The 19,405-nt window shown below is 40.3% G+C and overlaps 2 protein-coding genes across 2 annotated transcripts in view; both read right to left on the bottom strand.

Moving 5' to 3' along the window:
- Positions 1 to 18,797, bottom strand: part of LOC127535112 (peroxisomal succinyl-coenzyme A thioesterase-like) — a 37,401-nt gene extending 18,604 nt beyond the window's left edge. Inside the window, exon 1 of the mRNA XM_051952146.1 lies at positions 18,682 to 18,797. The gene's annotated coding sequence lies outside the window, so the exon portion shown is untranslated. The remainder of the gene's footprint in view (positions 1 to 18,681) is intronic.
- LOC127535111 (peroxisomal succinyl-coenzyme A thioesterase-like) lies at positions 710 to 18,823 on the bottom strand. The gene is given in 12 exon segments (XM_051952145.1): positions 710 to 1,349; positions 1,435 to 1,515; positions 1,518 to 1,575; positions 2,820 to 2,900; positions 3,346 to 3,439; positions 3,614 to 3,696; positions 11,785 to 11,904; positions 15,786 to 15,955; positions 17,385 to 17,575; positions 17,655 to 17,754; positions 17,830 to 18,028; positions 18,682 to 18,823. Coding segments are annotated over 11 exon segments (1,308 nt in total). The 5' UTR covers positions 18,023 to 18,028; positions 18,682 to 18,823; the 3' UTR covers positions 710 to 1,212.
- Positions 18,824 to 19,405: the final 582 nt, after the last annotated feature.

The following is a 19,405-nucleotide window of genomic DNA, read 5'->3' as shown; positions in this document are numbered from 1 at the left end:
TGAAAGGTGTTAACGTTTGTATCCCCTCCAGCTCTCTTTGCAGGAGACCTGTGTGTCCTTCTGTGAACGTAGAAACACAAGGAAATATACATGTCCCAATTTAATACAGAAATACATGTGAGTCTGCAAAAAGGAGGTTTTCTTAACCAGGGTCAGATGTCATCATAAATGAATTTATGAGGCTTTTGGTGGAAGGTGGAGATGTCTCTGGGCCATAAAAATCCACTTTAGAGCACTCTGTGTATTTTCTTGGGGGGGCTTGTTTTTCCTTGAAGTGAGATCTCCTAAGGAATGTTGGGCCTCCTGATATGGATGTCACCTACAACAATCGACAACGTAAATAGTCTTGAAAATAAAGAAAAAACATTAAATGAGAAGGTGAGTCCAAACTTTTGACTGGTAATGTATGTTGTAAAAGGATAACAAATAAAGCAGCTGATATGTGTCAGCAGAGAATAGAGTTTAGGAAAACAACATGACTGGGTGACTGGGATATTGTTAACCGATGTTCTCATATAACTTTTTTTTCTGTTTACATTGTGATGCATTACACAATGTAGCAACCTCAAACTGATATTAAATAGCACTGAAAGCAGCTGAGGATCAAATCTAACTTTTAAAATACTACTGTGTAATACTAAAACATGGAAATGATTTCACATTAGGTACTTCCTCCATTAATATTGAATTTCAAGACTGGAGAAGATAGTTCCGTTAGTTTCCCATCTTTATTGAAAAATGTGGTTTTTCAATCTTTCAATTTTACATTCTGATTGTGCAATGCTTTTCCAAAAACTCTTGTGTTCTCTCTCACAAAAAGCTTCAGTTCAGCTGCAAATTGTATGCGTATAAACTCTGCTGGTTTGATTATGTTCCTATTGTACTGATCTTCCCACTACTGCCTAACAAACACCCACAAAACTCCTAGGTTGCTGTCATGGAAAAGAAGCCAGGGTAGCCATAAGTTATGAATTCATCAAGACTGAACCAAAAAAATCCTATAGTTTTGAAAATATATCACAAGATAAAGTAACAGTGAGACAGGGCTCACTTGTATAGTTGAGCCGAGAGAGAACCACCACCTGAACAGCAACTACAGCCTGGATAGTTTTAGCAGTGTTCCCACTGTGCGTAACCTGACATCGTCTTTGAGGAAAAAACTACAATTTTGACTTCACTTTGGATATCTGCAGTCATTAGCTGTCATCTTGTTTACAGGTGGGATAACAACGTTGCACCAGGGTTTGTGCCGCCGTACAGATTCTCCCTCAGAAAGACCAAGATCTTCTTCCAGGCGTCCTCCTGAGCACGAGAATGTTCCACCGTCTGTCCGCCCCACAGAACCATGACTGCAAACACAACAAACAGCCGTCAGAAGTGAAGCTCCTTATTCTCGTCAGTGTCTCCAGCTTCCCGGCCTGAAAGTGAACTTACACTTCTCATGTGTGTCCACTGTTTTGAAGATGCTGGCTCGAAAGTGTGGTGTGTACGGTGGTTCAATCAGGTGACCTGTTTTGGGTACGACAGGATGGTCAGCAGGTGGCTGTTCCCTGCTCGCTCCATCATCTCCTTCATCTGGAAAATAGGAGGTTCAAATCCTGATTTCCTATGTGCCAGAAAGCTTCACAATGTCTTTATGTTGTTCTTCACAAAACGTAGAACTGAGAGTGTGAAGAAGTTCAACTCTTTGTTTTGCCTGAGATCATATAAAATAACATGTTTCTTCCTGAAAGAAAACCTCATATATGTTGTTGATATATGCTATGGATAACAGTGTAAAAGTTGTATAATGTGTTTGGCAAATTCACATCAGTTACTACAACACCAGTGTGCATTATTCCTTATTACTTCCCAGATGTTTGCTGGGTCTGTCAAAAAAAAACTATTCTACCTTCAAAAAAGAAATTTGTCAGGGCTCCCTCCTCACCCCCGTCCTTCCCACCTGACATCCCCAAATACCCCTTTTCCCCATCTCATGCTCCTCTCCTGTTCCTCTGCCCTGTCTGTCTTGCCTGTCGCCCATCCGCTCCTCTGCCCTGTATCTCCCCCTACAGCTCGGTGCCTGAGTGGAGTCTAGCTTCCCAGCTGACTCCACTCAGGCAATCAACCACCTCCACGGCTCCCGGACAGCTGACGATCATCACACTAATGACTCACCTCAACAATAAGAACCGGCTCATCCTTCCACTCCCTGCCAGATTGTTGAACAAGAACCATGCAGTTCAGTTTGCTCTCTAGCCTCTCACAAAATCTGTTTGAGTTTCTGCCTAGTTTTCTCACATTGTTTTCTCCTGCCTCCATACAGACCAGCTGTCCGGGATCCCCGCCATCCTCCTTCTCCTCCGGCTCTCCCCAAGACTAGTCATCACCGGTTTCCCCCTGCCTGGACCCCCACTCCTGCCTGGACCCCCACTCCTGCCTGGACCCCTTCTGCCCCTGCCTGGACCCCCCGTTTCTGGCCAAAACCCTCCCACTACACCAGCCGCTCCTTCACCCTGGATTTCCCCCCACCATGCCATTATTCACCCCCCAACAATAAATCACTTTCATTCAGCCAGCCTTGGTAGTGTGGCTTTCTGCTCGGGTCCACCTGCACACCGTGACAAAATTACTGAGTTTTAATGAGATAATCAAAAATTTCATGAAGATTTTTAAGAAAATATTGCGGTCAACGTTTTGGACTTCAGTATCTCACTGTACTTATTCCACTTTGTCTCAGAAATCAGTAAAATCTAAGCTAACTTTTGCTATATTGACTTCTAACCTGACTTCAGATCTCCTGTTATTCACACATGAAGCTGTCAGAAAAATAAACTCACATCCATTGCAGAATCATAGGCAGCCCAGTTCTGATCGTCTTCACCTACAAGCAGCATCAGAGGACACTGGAAACGTCCCATCTGCTCAGAGACAAACAGTTTTTCACTCTTCACCTGTAGCAGCTTCAGATTATCTCACCTGTATCACCGTCCATTACATCAGGAATTAGTTATCCACAGAGTTTTGAGACATTATCTACAGTTGTCGGCAAAAGAAAGAATAGAAATTTACCCACACCGCTGGAAAATCTTTCAACAAAGGTGGTTTCACAATAGACAGCACATAATGTAAATCTCCAGTTAACTTTGAGCAACAAACAAAGCTGGTCTGAAGGAAATTTAAACTCACATGCCTTTTTTGTTCCATCAAATGTTCAACAGATGATTTTAATCTTATCTCAATGTGCTTTGTATCTCCAATGAAATAGGGTCATTGCAATAATAATAAAAGTACACTGTGATTAGACACTTGCATTGAAAACAAGATGAAGTGTTCAGGAATAAGAGAAATTGTTGAGATACTCACGTCCACTTTGAATGAGGGGTCAGTGGTGATGGGCAGTAGCAAATCTCGCCAAATCACCTCATTCTTCTCACTGAAGCGAACTTTTGAGCCATTTCTGATTGGACAACAAAGTAAATAAAAACACCTAAAAGATGACTCCATGTTCAAAATCTTGACCAAAACCAAGTCTCAGATTCACTTCTTATCTTTTAAATTCAGTTTCTATGAATGTGTATTCTATCTCAGCATCAACAGAAATCATGAAGTACATTTAAATAGATCAACTTACAGATTAAAAAAAGCCAGTATTTCTTTCACAGATCCATCGATTGGCTGCACGTGACTCCCCCCAATACACACCACACATCTGAGCTGGGAGACACACACACACACACTTTCAGTATATGACAACAATTTGTCTTAATCAACAAGCAGATTCCAAGAAGTAACAAGGAGCAAAAAAAGGAAACTCCCTAACTTCCTAAAAGGAAACTTAAGCTTGCTATTAGACCTGTAAAGGGCAATGCTGCTCACACTTCACATCAAGCCCAGCCACCTCAGCAGGAACTGACTGATCTTCATTCACTTGTTAACACCATATTCAGGCTCTTGACTTCTTTGTCTGTCACAAATGGACACCGAGTTCCTCCCAGACCAAAGCTGAGCTGTCCGTTTGTTTGTCCTTTTCCTGAGACCAGAAACCTGAATTTTGGTCATCCTTGCCAATGTGTTGAGCCATTTGAGTCTTTGCAGGTTGCAATTCACATTGCAACCTACAAAGACTCAACTCACAGCCGTGTCACCTATATTTTGCTTTGATTTGATATGAATGTGCATCCAGACACTGATATTGTGAATACATTTAAGTCATCCATTAGTATCTTAATCAGTGACAAGAGGCACATTTGGACGGAGAACGTCTGCCAATGCCAAGCTGATGTCAACGTCACAGAGGGGAACCTCAGGCAAAAGTTGTTGTCATAATCAAAGATGAGATTTTGGATCTTCTGTGACGTGATATCTGGTCAGGGAAACTTCCAGTAGCTTGTGTGGGACTGATCCACAGGCATTATTAAGGTTCATTCCCAGCACTGCCAGGTCTCTCCTGCTTTCTTGTGCTGCTCTGTTCAAATGGGTTGTCTCCTCTGTGTTCACCATTCATCCTGGAATGCCTGGGACACCTCCTTTGTGCAATGATTGGTCTAACAGGAGGTTTCCAGGTAAAATTGCATGAGATGATGACGCAACATTTTTGAAGCAAATCTTACATTTAAGATCTATTTAAAGCATTGACCATCGCAAAATGCTTTGGCAAAGCAGAGTTACTGCTGGAATAAAAGCTGAACTTCCAGTTTCTTTTTTTTTGTTATTAAACTTTTGTATTTTCACACACAGCACATACATGTATCATTTACTTTTGTGTTCATACTTTGTATATATATTGCTGTCTTATCATCAAAACAAAAAGAAAGAAGATAATAATAATAATAATAAATACATAGATAAATTATAATAATAATAAACCTCAGTAAATAATATAATAATAATATTAATAGTAATGATAATCGTAATAATAGAAATGACAAAAATAATTAAATAAATAAATACAAAAATAAATAGTTAAATGGTTAAAAACTAGATACATAATTAGAAATAAAATAGTTTTTAAAAAAATATTTAAAAAATAAAAAATAAAAAAGAAATAATGACTGGAAAATAACAGTAATTGCGGTAATGATACAAAGCTTGTTGTCTCATATGCATCCTTTATCCCTATATCCTTTATCTATAATTTCTCTTGCAAACTAAATCTTATTGTAGGGTGGTAACAGCAATGATAGGAGCTACAGCATCACAAATTATATCTGCATCTTAAGTATAGCTAGATTACTACTTATATGTATGGTACTGATTAAACTGATTTGATAACTGAACCAAAACAACAAAATAGAACCTGATGAGTGGAGTTAAGAACATGGGGGTTTTATCACTTACCCAGATTTTTGCCCATGAGTTCTTAGAAAATGTAACCAATTTTTCCAATAACTTTCAAATTTGTCTTGTTCAAGCCTAAGAATAAAGGTTAGCCTCTCCATTGTAAAGATATCCCGAACCACTTTGATCCAATCCTCAACTGTAGAAGAATCTCTTGCCAGCCATTTCCTTGTGATTGCTTTTTTACTAGCTAATATTAGGATATTGTACATATATTTGTTTTCAGGTCCCTTCACAGAGTCCGGTCTTAGTCCAAGAAATAGGGTCATGAAATCTGAAGGAATCACTATTTTCATAATTTGCTCCATGTTCAATTTATTTTCTTCCCAGAATTTTGAGATGACCGGGCAGTCCCAAAACACATGGAAATGTGTTGCCTTGCTCTCGCCACAAGATCTCCAGCAGGATGTGGTCCCTCCAAGAGCACTTCTCTGAGTCGGAACTTTAAAAAACCTAACTATACTTTTCCACCCAAATTCTCTCCAGGACATAGCAGATGTACTTTTCCACTGTTGGACAATTATTTTCTCCCATGTTTCCGTCTGCATCGTGATGTTACTTTCCTTCTCCCATTTCTCCTTTATATACACAGTATCCTCCCTTACCAGCTCTTGCACACTTTATATATTTTTTGATATGTTTCCATATCCAGGGTCTGACTTGTAGCTAAGTAGAAAAATCTTCACTAAACCCAGGTTTGTTTGTTGCAATTCTTCCTTTTTCGTTGCTTTCTCTAGATAATGTCTAAGTTGCAGAAATCCATAAAAATCCTGATTGGTTAAACCAAATCGGTTTTTAAGATCCTGAAATTGTTGCATTTTGCCCCCCTCATGAAGATCACTATGTTTCGTTAACCCTTTCTTTGTCCACTGTTTAAATATTGCATCCATCCTATTTGGTAAGAACTCCGAGTCATATCCTATCCATCTTAAGACCCAGTATTGTTCCTTGGTCTTATTTTCACTAATTACCCTGTGCAAAATCCTAACTGATGTTTTTATCCATGGGTTTACATCTTTCAGACTGGAGAACAATCCATTGTCTCCTATAACTGCTTGCAATGGGATATGGCTGGATATTTGACACTCTATGTCTTTCCACTTCGCTTTGTAGGTAGGGTTGCAAATGCTAACCAGAGTTTTTATCTGTACCGCTTTATAGTAATTTATAATATTTGGGAGTGAGACGCCTTCTTTGGCTTTTGCTAGTTGAAGAATCTTATAACGAATTCTTGGCTTCTTCCCCTGCCATATGAATCGTGATATCGGTTTATCTAATTCCTGAAATTTCTCCTCTGAAAGTTCTGCTGGTATGTTTTGGAACAGATATAATAGCCTAGGAAGCACATTCATTTTTATTGTTTCAACTCTCTGTCCCAGTCCTAGAAAGGGAACTCGATTCCACCTGTTCAGATCAGATTTAATTTTGGAAAATAAGGGGTCATAATTCTCCGGTATAATCATATCCAGGTGTTTTGGAATATTCACACCAAGATATTTAATTGACTTTGAATCCCAACTGACTTTAAGTTCCTTTCTGATGGTTTGACTAGGAGAATAATTAAATGCTAAAATTTGAGATTTATGGGTCTTTAGTTTATAACCTGATAAAGTTCCATATTCCTTCAGGGTCTTAAGCAGATATGGAAGACAAATAGATGGCTGTCCCAAGTATATTAATATATCATCAGCAAACAAGGCAATTTTGTGTTCTTCTTGAGACACCCTGATCCCCTTTATCTTCTCATTCTGTCTTACACATTGACTCAGAGGCTCTATAAAAATGGCAAATAAGAGCGGGGACACAGGGCAACCCTGCCGACATCCCCTTTCTAGCTCAAAATTATTTGATAATCCTCCATTAATGCGAATTTTAGCCGTGGGTTTATAATAATAAATTGTGGTGGAATTGAAATCTCTCTAATGTTTTATATAGGAAGGACCAATCGACAGAGTCGAAGGCCTTCTCTGCATCTAACTCTAATAGGACAGCCTCTAAAAATTTTTTTTATTTATATGGTTGATAACATGTAATGTCCTCCAAACATTGTCCTGTGTTTGCCTCTGTCTAATGAACCCCGCTTGATCCAATTGTATGATTTGTGGAAGTATTATTTCTAGGCGTTTTGCCAGAATTGACGTGAAGAGTTTATAATCTTGGTTCAACAAACTAATTGGGCGGTAATTACAGCAGTCTGTCTTATCTTTACCATCTTTCGGTATTATACTTATGATTGCCTCCCTCCAAGATGGAGGTATCTCTCTTTTTTTAAGGACCCAGTTGAATGTTCTTAGTAGTAATGGTGATAAAGAGTCTCTAAAAGTCTTGTACCATTCCGCTGGGAACCCGTCAGTACCAGGAGACTTGTTTAATTTAAGTCTAGAAATTGGCTTTTGGAGTTCTTCAACGGTCACATTAGCCATTAAAAAATTATTCTGGTCTTCTGTAATTGTTGGGAGATGAAGTGACGCAAGCAGTGATTCCGGTGACTTGTCCCCCTTATTGGTCATCCGGGCATATAAATTTTTATAATATTTTTCAAAGCAAGTGCGAATGTCCTGAAAGTCATGTTTCATTTGTTTAGTGGTTGGGTCTTTTATTTTATATACTACTCTCTCTGCTTGTCGCTTTCTTAGTTTATAAGCCAGAATTTTGATTGATTTACTACCTGCTTCATAATACCGCTGTTTCAGAAAGACTAACTTCTTCTGTATCTCAACCTCGTAAATTTCTTTGATCTGGTTTTGACATCCTTAATTTTCTGAGTAATGTTCGAACGGACATCTTTTTTATGCTTTTTTTCCATATTATCTAACTCTTTTTCTAGTTTATTCAATTTTTCCTGTCTGAGCTTCTTTTCAAGGGCCGATTTTGCAAGTATTTTTCCTCTCAGGACCGCTTTACCCGCATCCCACACCATAAGTGGGGACACTTCCCCATTATCATTTTCTGACAGGTATAACTGAATTTCCTTTTCAAGTTCTTCCTCCATTTTTGCTTAAAGTACATTGAAATTAAGTCTCCAGGTGAAAGTATTTTTGCTGCTTTTTAGATTTAAATCTAAATACACTGGGCTATGATCTGATAAATCCATTATCCCGATTTTACAAGACCTTACAAAACTGACATCTTTAAAGTACAAAAAAAACAAGCAATTCTTGAGTAAGCTTTATGTGGTGGGGAATAAAAGGTATAGTCTCTAGTTGTGGGACTGAACTCCCTCCATACGTCACAAATGCCCATCTCTCTCATTATCTTTCGCACCTTATTGCTTACTGTATTATTCTGGGTCTGAGTTAATCTTGATGCATCCCACTCTGGATTCAATCTCAGGTTGAAGTCACCACCACAAAACACCATCCCTGGGCTTTTGTAATCATTAGGTCAAATATCTCTCTGTAAAACCCCCATGCCGAACCCGGGGGTGCATATACATTTAAGAGAGTAATTTCTAATCCTTCTAGTTTTCCTACAAGCATATTAAACCTACCTTCCTTGTCTGTTATTTCTGTTATCTTTTCAAAAACTACTCTTTTCGATATAAGGGTTGCCACCCCCCTTCTATGTCCTGTCTTATAAGAGGATGAATAAACCTGATTAAAGCCCTGCCTTTTGAGTTTCGCATGCTCAGACTCTGTTAAATGGGTCTCTTGTAGAAATATTATGTCTACCCTGTCTTTTCACATTTTGCTCAGAATTTTACTTCTTTTTATTGGATTAAGTACACCCTTCACATTATAGGAGGCCAACCTAAGTGTAACTCTTTGTCTTTCCATTTTTAATCAAGTGTCACTTTTAGTCTTTCTACCCCCCCTCCACTCGAACTTTATAAAAACATGAACACAGGAAATAACATTAATAGAACAGTCCCAGAAAAACATGAACTTCATACATTTTACCAATATCACAGGTTGAACTTCCAGTTTTGAGGTCTTATTTGTGACCCTGGATGAGCTGAGATGTTCTGTCAGCTCAGAGGGTAAGCCTCCATGTGTGTCCAGCTGTGGAGGGCCCTCCATGTTTTTAGCCTGTTCAGTTCTTCCCCAATCTTACATTATATAAGAAATGTCATTAACCTAAACCAGTCATTTCCCATGGCAGTGTTTTAAGTATAGTTTGTTTCACATTCCCTATTACTTCTAGGCCTCCTTACCGTGAGGTATTTGCATTGAAACAAGATCAGTTCACTGGTCAGAACGCCTGAAAGCGTCCATTCTCTTTTTGAAACCATCCCGGAGACTCTGGCTGCTGCGCTGCTCCTCTCGGTGATCGGATTTTGCGCCACATCAGGTTTCCCACTCTGTCAATCCAGCTCGTTGGTGGTTTATAAATCGTCACAGATAAGCCTCTCTTCACCATGTCCTTCGTTACCTCTTCTGCAGAGTTGTACAGGCATGTTTCTCCCTCATAAAACACCCTCATCCTGGCTGGAAAAGGAGTCTGGAACCTTATTTTATTCTCCCGCAGCACTTTCTTTGCCTCGGTGTGTTCTCGGCGCTTTCTGAGGGTCTCGGGTGCATAGTCGTGGTCCACAAAAACCTTTCTCTCCTGATAAAGAAACCCCTTTATTTGCCACACGAGTTTCAGTATTTTTTCTTTAGTTTTGCTGCTGGAGAACTTAACGACTATGGATCTCGGGGGGGAATCAGCCGGAGGTTTCGGTCCCAATGCGCACGTTCGATCTTGAGGTTGTTGGTGGGAGACAGCTCCAGTTTATCCCCCAGGAGATTTTCCACAAATGATATCATCGATGTGGAGTTGCTCTCTGATCCTTCCTCTATGCCGTGTATTCTTATATCCTCCCGTCTTGCTCTTCCCTTTTGATCTGTTAGCTTCTCTTTCAACTTAGCCTGTAGCTTTAGTAGCTCCCTCGTAGCCTCCTCCAGCCCCTGCACTCTCTCCTCTAAATCGGTAAGTCGCGTTTCGACTTCATCTACTCGTCTGTTAGTTACCTTAATATCCTCTCTTATCTCACGAAGAGCATCCCCATTTTCACGCCGAAACTCACTGAGCTCTTGCAATATCATCTGCATGCTAGCTCCTCTCTGTCAAGATGGCTAGCTGTATCGTCTTCGCTCAATTCTTTCTCGGCTGTTTGAGCCATATCCGGGTGTGAAGACGACACCAAGCGCCAGTAGATCAAAACAAACATGGCAACGGAGGACAACGATCGTGTAGATGCTGCTATTAAGTCAGTTTTAGCTGACTCTCCTATCGCTTCTTGGAAGGAAGAACAACGAGAGGCGCTTTGCGCATTTCTGGATGGTAAAGATGTTTGTGTTTTTTTACCTACGGGTTTTGGTAAGAGTTTAATCTACCAATTGGCTCCGCTCGTTGTGAAGATCCCGCGATTGGCTAAAAACAAACCTGTCAGAGGCAGGACATGCTGTTGCATTGTCCAATCCGTGCCTCTTTCCTCCGAACGGATTTACATGGAGCGGTCCCAGATTGATATTGTGGAGTACTATCAAGTACTACACAATTATTAATCTGGCTATTGCCAGGTTACCTCATGGTTGCTTAAAGCGGAAGTCCTCAGAACTTCCAGGTTCTTAAAAAGTAAGACCATTTCAAAAGAGCTCACGAAGGACAAATTCCTTGTTCTTGTGCTGTGCTGAAGTGATTCTTTCTGTGCTTCTCCTGATACAGCATTTATAGAATCAGCAGCTAAGCTTGTCATACTCTTCCTGAGGAAACAAATACTCCAACACACGGGCTCCTGGCACTCTTAATCCAGCTCTAGTAACATGGTAAACCATTTCTAGGCCTGGAGGCTTCAGAATGTTACTTGTCCCGACTAATACACAACCTACCCTCTATATTTCTCTCTAAAACAGTCAGCCAGATTAGCCATTCCCCATTGTTTCCTGTCTCTGAACCATTGTAAGTTAAACATATCTATATCACAAAGTACAGATCTTGTTGACCTCTTTTGACCTACCAGATTTAGGCATGTATACATGAGCTTCTGTATGTGCCATTTCAAAACTAGAAAAATCTTCACTGAAATCTTATTATTTCCTCTTCTCTTACATTTATCGGTACAAATATTCCTCCTATAATTTGTCTTAGTCATATGTCTTTGCCAATACCCAATTACAACTGCAAAAAGACTGACTTTGAGGATATCTAACAGTGTTCCTATGTTGCTGCACAGAAAACAGCTCTCTATTCGGCACCATGGATGGGGCAGTAGGGCATTCAGAACAGATTGCTGTGTTCAGTTCAACCATCCAGGACACTAATCTGGGGAACCGTCCACCTATCTACATCTGTCTACCATCTCCATGCCTGTCTTAAAATGTGTACATCACTTTTAATTTCAAATGTGTTATAAAAATAAACTTGATTTTACTTGACTTAACAAACAGGAATGACAAAAAGAGAACACATGTATTTCCAAAAACACTTTCACATTACAAATACTAAGAATATGAAAGTATGTTGAAGCTGTGGTTGCCTTACCTTTATAACCTGGGAGTAAACAGCCATTCTGAATGTAATACTGGTGCCAAGAGAAAGGCCCAACATGGCGATCCTGCTGCCAAGGATTTGAGGGTGCTGCTGCAGGACTCTGTAGGCTGTCTGCAGCAGGAAAACCAGTCAGAAAACAAAGTGTGAGTGCTGAAACGCAAAAACCTGTGTGTTTTCATCCGTTTATCTGATATGTGTTAGATGTCACATAACTTCTGATGCTTCAACAAACTCAAACCTGAAAACATTTTGTTGTCAACAGATCTCCATAAACCTGCTTCCATCACATCATGGAAGCAGGTCCACCAATGAGAAGCAGGCTGCTATAATGTAGATGTGATCTTTGAGTTTGAGCTCTCCTCTTGGTGCAAGTGACTGAAGTCACATTTTCTGACTTTAACTCTTTGCGCAGCGTGGGTCAGGAGATACCTATTTTCCATTGGGTTTGGGTCACTTTTCACCCATGTTGCGCATCAAAGGGTTAAAGAGCTGTCAGACGTAGATTTCCTTATCTTGAGGAATTCATTATTGGATTCATGAATTCCTCAAGATAAGGAAATCTACCTCTGAACCAAAATTACCTCTACTAATGTCACAGTAACAATGTACAATTACATTTCTTTGTAGCAAGTTAAGAAGAAATGAAATTGTACATGAGTCACTTCCTCCAGCAATTTTTACTTTTAATAGTTGAGCAGCCTCTGCGGAGGGGGAATGAGAGTGAAAGTGAATGAACCACTTTTAAATGGGATTATTGACACATAAACACATGGATAACAGGCACACATTCCAGTGTCTGCAGCCAGCTAAACAATATCTCTCTATATAGTTGAAACCAGAACTTGACATAGACCGTATAAAAAGACACACAACCTTTCTTCTCACTGTCTGGGATGAAATCTATGGAGGTATTTCAGGTGCAAAACGTTTGAGCACCTGTAACATTGAATTTGTAGTTGTGTACATTGAATTTGTATGTGTATCAGCAAATCTGAATTCCCACACTCTATGAGTTGTGTACTTGTAAAATAATTTCTTGTGTGTGTCGATTTTTTTCTTCCCACAGATACAACACAAAAATACACATTCACAAAATCGTAATTACAGGTGCACAAATCACATTTACAGGTGCACAAATCATATTTACAGGTTCACAAATCCTTCTCTACAAGTCACATATTTCAACACTCACACGCTCACATTTTGCACGTATTGTTGCAGGACACTAAGTGCAAAACATACTTGTGCACCTGTATTGTACGAAGTGAAGTTGAGGTGAGAATTTGAATATGTGCAAATCTGAATGTGAACTTGTGCAATAAGTATGTGAAATAATTTACCATGAAAATAGCTGTGTCCTCTAACACACGAACACACATTGCTACTTACAACCACTCGAATCCTCCCCACGAGTCACACATTCTCTGTTTTCTACAGGTGCAAATCAGAAATCTACAGGTGCAAATCAGAAATCGTACTTCCGGTCCCGCTGAGATATTTGGTGCAAAACTACAAAACGATCCGATCTGTGTATAAATTCTATGCTCTGAGATTGACAGGCTTTTCGGCCAGTCGGAAAGACGCTTTGCCCGCCCAGCCAATCAGAGGTTTTTATTCCGTCCGAGGTCGCTTTACCAACTTCCGGGTGTGTAATTTCACGATGGAGAGAGTATAGGCAGTTCTTGTTTTGGACGGCTGGTCTGCGCTAATCTCTATAATGCGCATTTCCCAATGACTCAAATAACTTATCCATTCCTCTTAGTATATTGAAATCAAAGCCTACACCAGGGGTCGGCAAGTAGATGTGGCTTCGGGCCAAAATGTTTGTAAACAATCGAACAGCGGGCCAACCTGCGGTGGGGTTGCGCTCTGATTCCGCGAGCGGGTGGGGGTGGGGTGAGGTACCGCGAGCAGCGGTACCTCACCCCACAGAGGACCCCACAGAGAGCCAGCGGAGCTTCTACAGCTGATCGCCGCTGCTTGGGACACACGTCTCAATTCTGATCACAGATATATTAAAAATGACTCCCGAGACACACACGTTTTGCACACACTGTTGCTCAGTGAAATCTGGCTACAACCGTGTCCGACCAGTAGCGCAAACACGGAAATGCCCGATAGCAGCCGACCACGCGAGTTTCATGTTGCGGTGACGGACTGGCTTGGCTCTGTGCCAAATCAAATTTTCAAAATCATCTGGCAGGCCAGATATTATTCCTGACGGGCAAGTTTTGGCCCGCGGGCCGCCAGTTGCCAACCACTGGCCTACACTCTCTCCATCGTGAAATTCCACACCTGGAAGTCGGTAAAGCGACCTCGGACGGAATAAAAACTTCTGATTGGCTGGGCGGGCAAAGCGTCTCTCCAACTGGCCGAAAAGCCTGTCAATCTCAGAGCATAGAATTTATACACAGATCGGATCGTTTTGTAGTTTTGCACCAAATATCTCAGCGGGACCGGAAGTACGATTTCTGATTTGCACCTGTAGAAAACAGAGAATGTGTGACTCGTGGGGAGGATTCGAGTGGTTGTAAGTAGCAATGTGTGTTTGTGTGTTAGAGGACACAGCTATTTTCGTGGTAAATTATTTCACATACTTATTGCACAAGTTCACATTCAGATTTGCACATATTCAAATTCTCACCTCAACTTCACTTCGTACAATACAGGTGCACAAGTATGTTTTGCACTTAGTGTCCTGCAGCAATACGTGCAAAATGTGAGCGTGTGAGTGTTGAAATATGTGACTTGTAGAAAAGGATTTGTGCACCTGTGAATATGATTTGTGCACCTGTAAATGTGATTTGTGCACCTGTAATTACGATTTTGTGAATGTGTATTTTTGTGTTGTATTTGTGGGAAGAAAAAAATCGACACACACAAGAAATTATTTTACAAGTACACAACTCATAGAGTGTGGGAATTCAGATTTGCTGATACACATACAAATTCAATGTACACAACTACAAATTCAATGTTACAGGTGCTCAAACATTTTGCACCTGAAATACCTCCATAGAAATCAGACTGAACTTTTCCTGATTGAGGTCAGTTAGGATTACCAAAATTATTTCTCTTTGCTAAATGCCAGAATAGTGCTGAAAAGGTTGGAATTGTGGTTATTTATAGGCTGTGATGTTACTGGTACGGCCCACTTGAGATGAAATTGGGCTTTCTGTGGCCCCTGGACTAAAATGAGTTTGCGCATCACTTCATCCGCCTCTCTTCTTACTGTGATGCACCCATCACTTTGGAACAGGGTAAATCTGGACTCATCAGACCACATGACCCACCACATTTGTTCCTCGAAGATGATGGTTCACCACTATCCTTAAGGTTTTAATAATGCGTTGGACAGTTATTAACTTGACTTTAGTTGTTTCAGAAATCTACTTTGTTGTTTTCTTTGCTTGAGAAGTGAGAAGATGAGAAGCTCCTCACTGCATCAGCTAGAGTTAAATAAATTGTTGCCTACTGAAACGTATTCATCACTGCAGCAATTATCCTATGGAAGGCTCTTATTTATTTACCCATATATATATATATATATATATATATATATATATATATATATATGAAGAGTTCATTTGCAAAAACAGGTAACTCCGTTTTCAGAAAATTCATTTTTTTATTGTTTACTTGAGATGATAATAATAATAATAATAATAATAATAATAACACTAATAATTTATTTTCTCTCTATTTTGTCAAGTATTTTTCTTCTGAGTCAAATCCACTCAACTTCAGTTTGATTGATATTATCTCTAGTAAACAACAAAAAAAATGTTTTCTGAAAATTTTATCAAAACGGAGTTATCTGTTTTTGCAAATGAACTCTTCATATATATATATATATATATGTGTGTGTGTATATATATATATATATATATATATATATATATGTATGTATACATATATATATATGCATGCCGTAGACTTTTCTTTTATCTGCTGCTTACTAGTGACTGAAACATTAAGTTAATCAGATGTACCTCAAAGTACTGGTTGTCCACCATCTTTCCAGTTTCCATGGTGATTTTACTTGTAAGGTAGTCAAGGGCCAGAGAAGCGAAGCCATGAGAGGCTAGCAGCGCTGCACGATATTCCACCAACTGCCCTCCACCCCCCCACAGGTCCAGGATGCCGGGGAAAGGTCCAGGTCCTATCGACAGGCCCAAATCAAAGCATTACAAGTCACATTTTGTTTTTGTGATCCTTCTTTAACTCTGGACTGCTTTCAAATGAAAGCTATTTTAATGTGTTTACTGAATATCTTTTTTACTTAAGTACTCAAACAATACCTGCCAGCCACAGCTTAAAGGACTTCTAACACCTGAAGTTCCAATTCAAAGTCCGTGTTTTTGTTGCATTGTCTACATTTGATCCACAAAATTTGACATTGTCATCACATGACTGCACTAAAGATCTTCACTCGACATTCCTCCAACCAGTCATCTGTTGATGATTGATTGTCAGATTGGTGTGCAGAGAAGTCCTTAATGATACCCAAGTCGTCCTAAAAAGGAAATTTGTCCTTCTCATAGGTCGATGTGCTGCATTTTGAAATGGCGATGTGCAGCTTTGTGTAAGGCTGGTGCAGGATGTTCATCTTCAGGGGAAATTGCTCCCCTGTCCTCTACTATTCTGTCTCTCATTATCCCCCGCCGGCCGTAGGCACGGAGGGGGATATTGGCGTGGGCACGTCCGTCCGTACGTCCGCATTTCGTTTCCAGAGCATATCTCTGAAACTGCTTGAGGGATTTCATTCATATTGCACCCAGGCCATCTCTATATAGTATAGATGTGCCTTTTGGGATGTATGACCTTGACCTGATTTTCAAGGTCATAGTGAGGCACTCCAAATATTTTTTTGTTTTCAGATCATATCTCACAAACTACTTGAGGGATTTCAGTCATATTGCGCACACTAAGCCTGTTGGTAATGTAGATGTGCCTTTTGGGGTGTATGACCTTGACCTGACTGTTTTTTTTTTTATTGTAGTGAAGATGTATCATTTTGTAGGTGTATCGTCCAGTATATATTATTATTTCTTGCACTTAGAGGTACTATATATAAGGTGGGGGATGTTTTAAGCGGAGCGTGTTTATTCCTTCTAGAAATATTTAGAAAGTGTCAGCATTTTTTCCAGTATTCTTTAAATGATGTTGTCACACCATATTTCAATTAAAAACTTGATCTCCTCCCTTCGTGCCATTGTGACTATTTTGTTTTTATTTTTCCTTCCAACAATAATCTTCCTGCAATTGGTCCAAAAGTCCAAAACATCCAAAAACAGTTTGTTCAGTAATAACAAACTGAGCCATGGTATAAGTTCATTTGTACCAAGGTTCAGCTGTTCAGTCTACACCATGGTCCAGGGGAGGTTTCACGCCTGTATTTTTGATTTTGCACAACCTCAAAAGTCAGAAAGATATTTCAGAAAAGGCTTTATTTAAGAGTCTTCCCACATCTCCTTTTCTCTGCTCACTGCATTGGTTTCCTCATGCACCTCACATCCAGTTCATGCCTCCAATGCTGGCCACAGTTACACCCACAGAACACCTCCCTCTAGACTTTCTTCTGGTCCTACCTGCAGGCAGGAAGAGGGTCGCAGTGAGTCCATCCTCTGTGACTGGGATTCTGCGGACGCCGGGTGCCATGTACCAACGCTCCACCAACACACTGGCCAGAGGCACCTGATCCACAAAGCCCTCTGTCTGGTGACCCTGGTACACTGAAACTGTGACCTCCATGGGAGTCTGGACGTTCTTCTTCCTCAACCTGAAGGGCGATGAAAAAATCAGCTCTGATAGTGATAATGGATTCTGAACTGACTGGCATCATTTTACAGTTGGCCTACCTGAGCCCTGGTTTGCTGCCTGGAACTGGTCTGAGGCTCCACAGTAGACCCATCGCTTCAACCCCAGAATATGTCCCACCTACACTGGCATCCTGTGAAACTGTGAAGTGCAAACTTTTCAATACCATCAAAGTATTTGCCCAAAGTTTTCCACATCCAAGTACTGAAAATGTACCGTTCACAGTCCCGCTGGCATCGGCTGTGTAGTGACCGAATGCTTCCCAACTGTTGCAGTCTTCACACTGGTGGAGGGCATGGACAGTCAGCTGACAACCAGGGAGAAACTTCTGAACCAGGACGATGAACTTTTCATCCATCAGCCCTCTGGACGGATGAACCGACAGCTGAACACACTGCCTCCTGTCCATCTTGAGCTGAGAAAAACAAAAGAATCTGAGACAAATAGGCTACTACTACTATTTTAATATGTTGATTAGTTTCTATTTTATTTCACTTTCTAAATATCTATTTATGTTTGTTTTGTCCATTGCCTTGTTTTCTTATAGTTTTCCTTCTCTCTTATCAGAACAATTCCTATTACATTGTTGTGCTGTATAAATAAACGTGCCTTGTCATTATCTATAAAACGCTTTATGTTCTCATAATGTTGCAGGTTTTGTATGAAAACCTTTGGTATGACAACTATATCAATAGAATAACATTTACATTAACTTTGAACTGTTGTGGAGTACATGCGAAATGAAAGTACAAATACCTCAGATTTGTAGTGCTAGCATAAACATGCCTATACAGTGCACTAACCTTGCCAGTGCGTAAAGTCCATCAGGTATTTATGGCGTATGAAGGAGTTCAAGGTGAGTGTACTTTAACCAGACAATGCATGCATTGTCTTTTTCAGCGAAAACATGTTGTCCACGATAATCCCAGTAACAACCTGATACAAGCTACTCACTGCTGGTCACCTTTGCTCTTGTAATGACAGAGAGAGAACGCTCTCTACTGCGGCACACGCGTTTAAAACCTGTAGACACACGCATGCATATCCACTCATGTCACAGTTTCCTACCTTCTTAATGACCACTAGTGTAGTCAACTAGCAGAACTCAGAGCTGCTAGCTTCGGGTTTGTTGGTTCTTGGTAAACTTTGGTTTATAAAGTGTCTCTTCTATTACTTAACTCACTGAAGAATGCGGAACACAAGCTGTGAGAGAATATCTGTAAAGCCACAACAGCAGACTTCACCAAGCTTCACTACAACTGTCCGACAAACAACCGACAGGTATGGTAGTCAGAGGATTCATTCTCCTCCCACAGATATGACGCTATGCTGGGACACAAGATGGCGCCGTTGAGCCGCTGATCTCCACAGTGAGTGCAGCGCAGCCAGGAGTAGGAGATTTTCAGGGACATTTAGCATTCAGGAGACATTGTTAATCTCCTGAATGTTGGTCCTTCGCTGTGCAGAACAACATATTTTCAGACACCAGAGGTTTCTGCCCCAACACGAGTCACCATACCAGATATGTGTCTGTGTTGTTTACTAAACAGAAACCTCCTAGCAGTCTGTGGGGGACCCAGTTGCATTGTGGGTAAAACATAACTTTAAAATGTTTCTTTGCCCAGTGCTCAGTTTTGAAGCTTTGACTTCCATGACATGTTTTCTTTCACACAAGTACAAAGAAAACATCCCAGATACACGTTTATTGTATGGGAACTGTTGCTTAATGTTTCAAGAAATTTGTAACCCAAATAATAATTCTCCTCATCTAAGAAATCAACTGTGGAAGTTT

Source organism: Acanthochromis polyacanthus, chromosome 8 (assembly GCF_021347895.1).
Source record: "Acanthochromis polyacanthus isolate Apoly-LR-REF ecotype Palm Island chromosome 8, KAUST_Apoly_ChrSc, whole genome shotgun sequence".
Taxonomy (NCBI): domain Eukaryota; kingdom Metazoa; phylum Chordata; class Actinopteri; family Pomacentridae; genus Acanthochromis; species Acanthochromis polyacanthus.
This window is presented reverse-complemented; position numbering and strand designations above follow the sequence as displayed.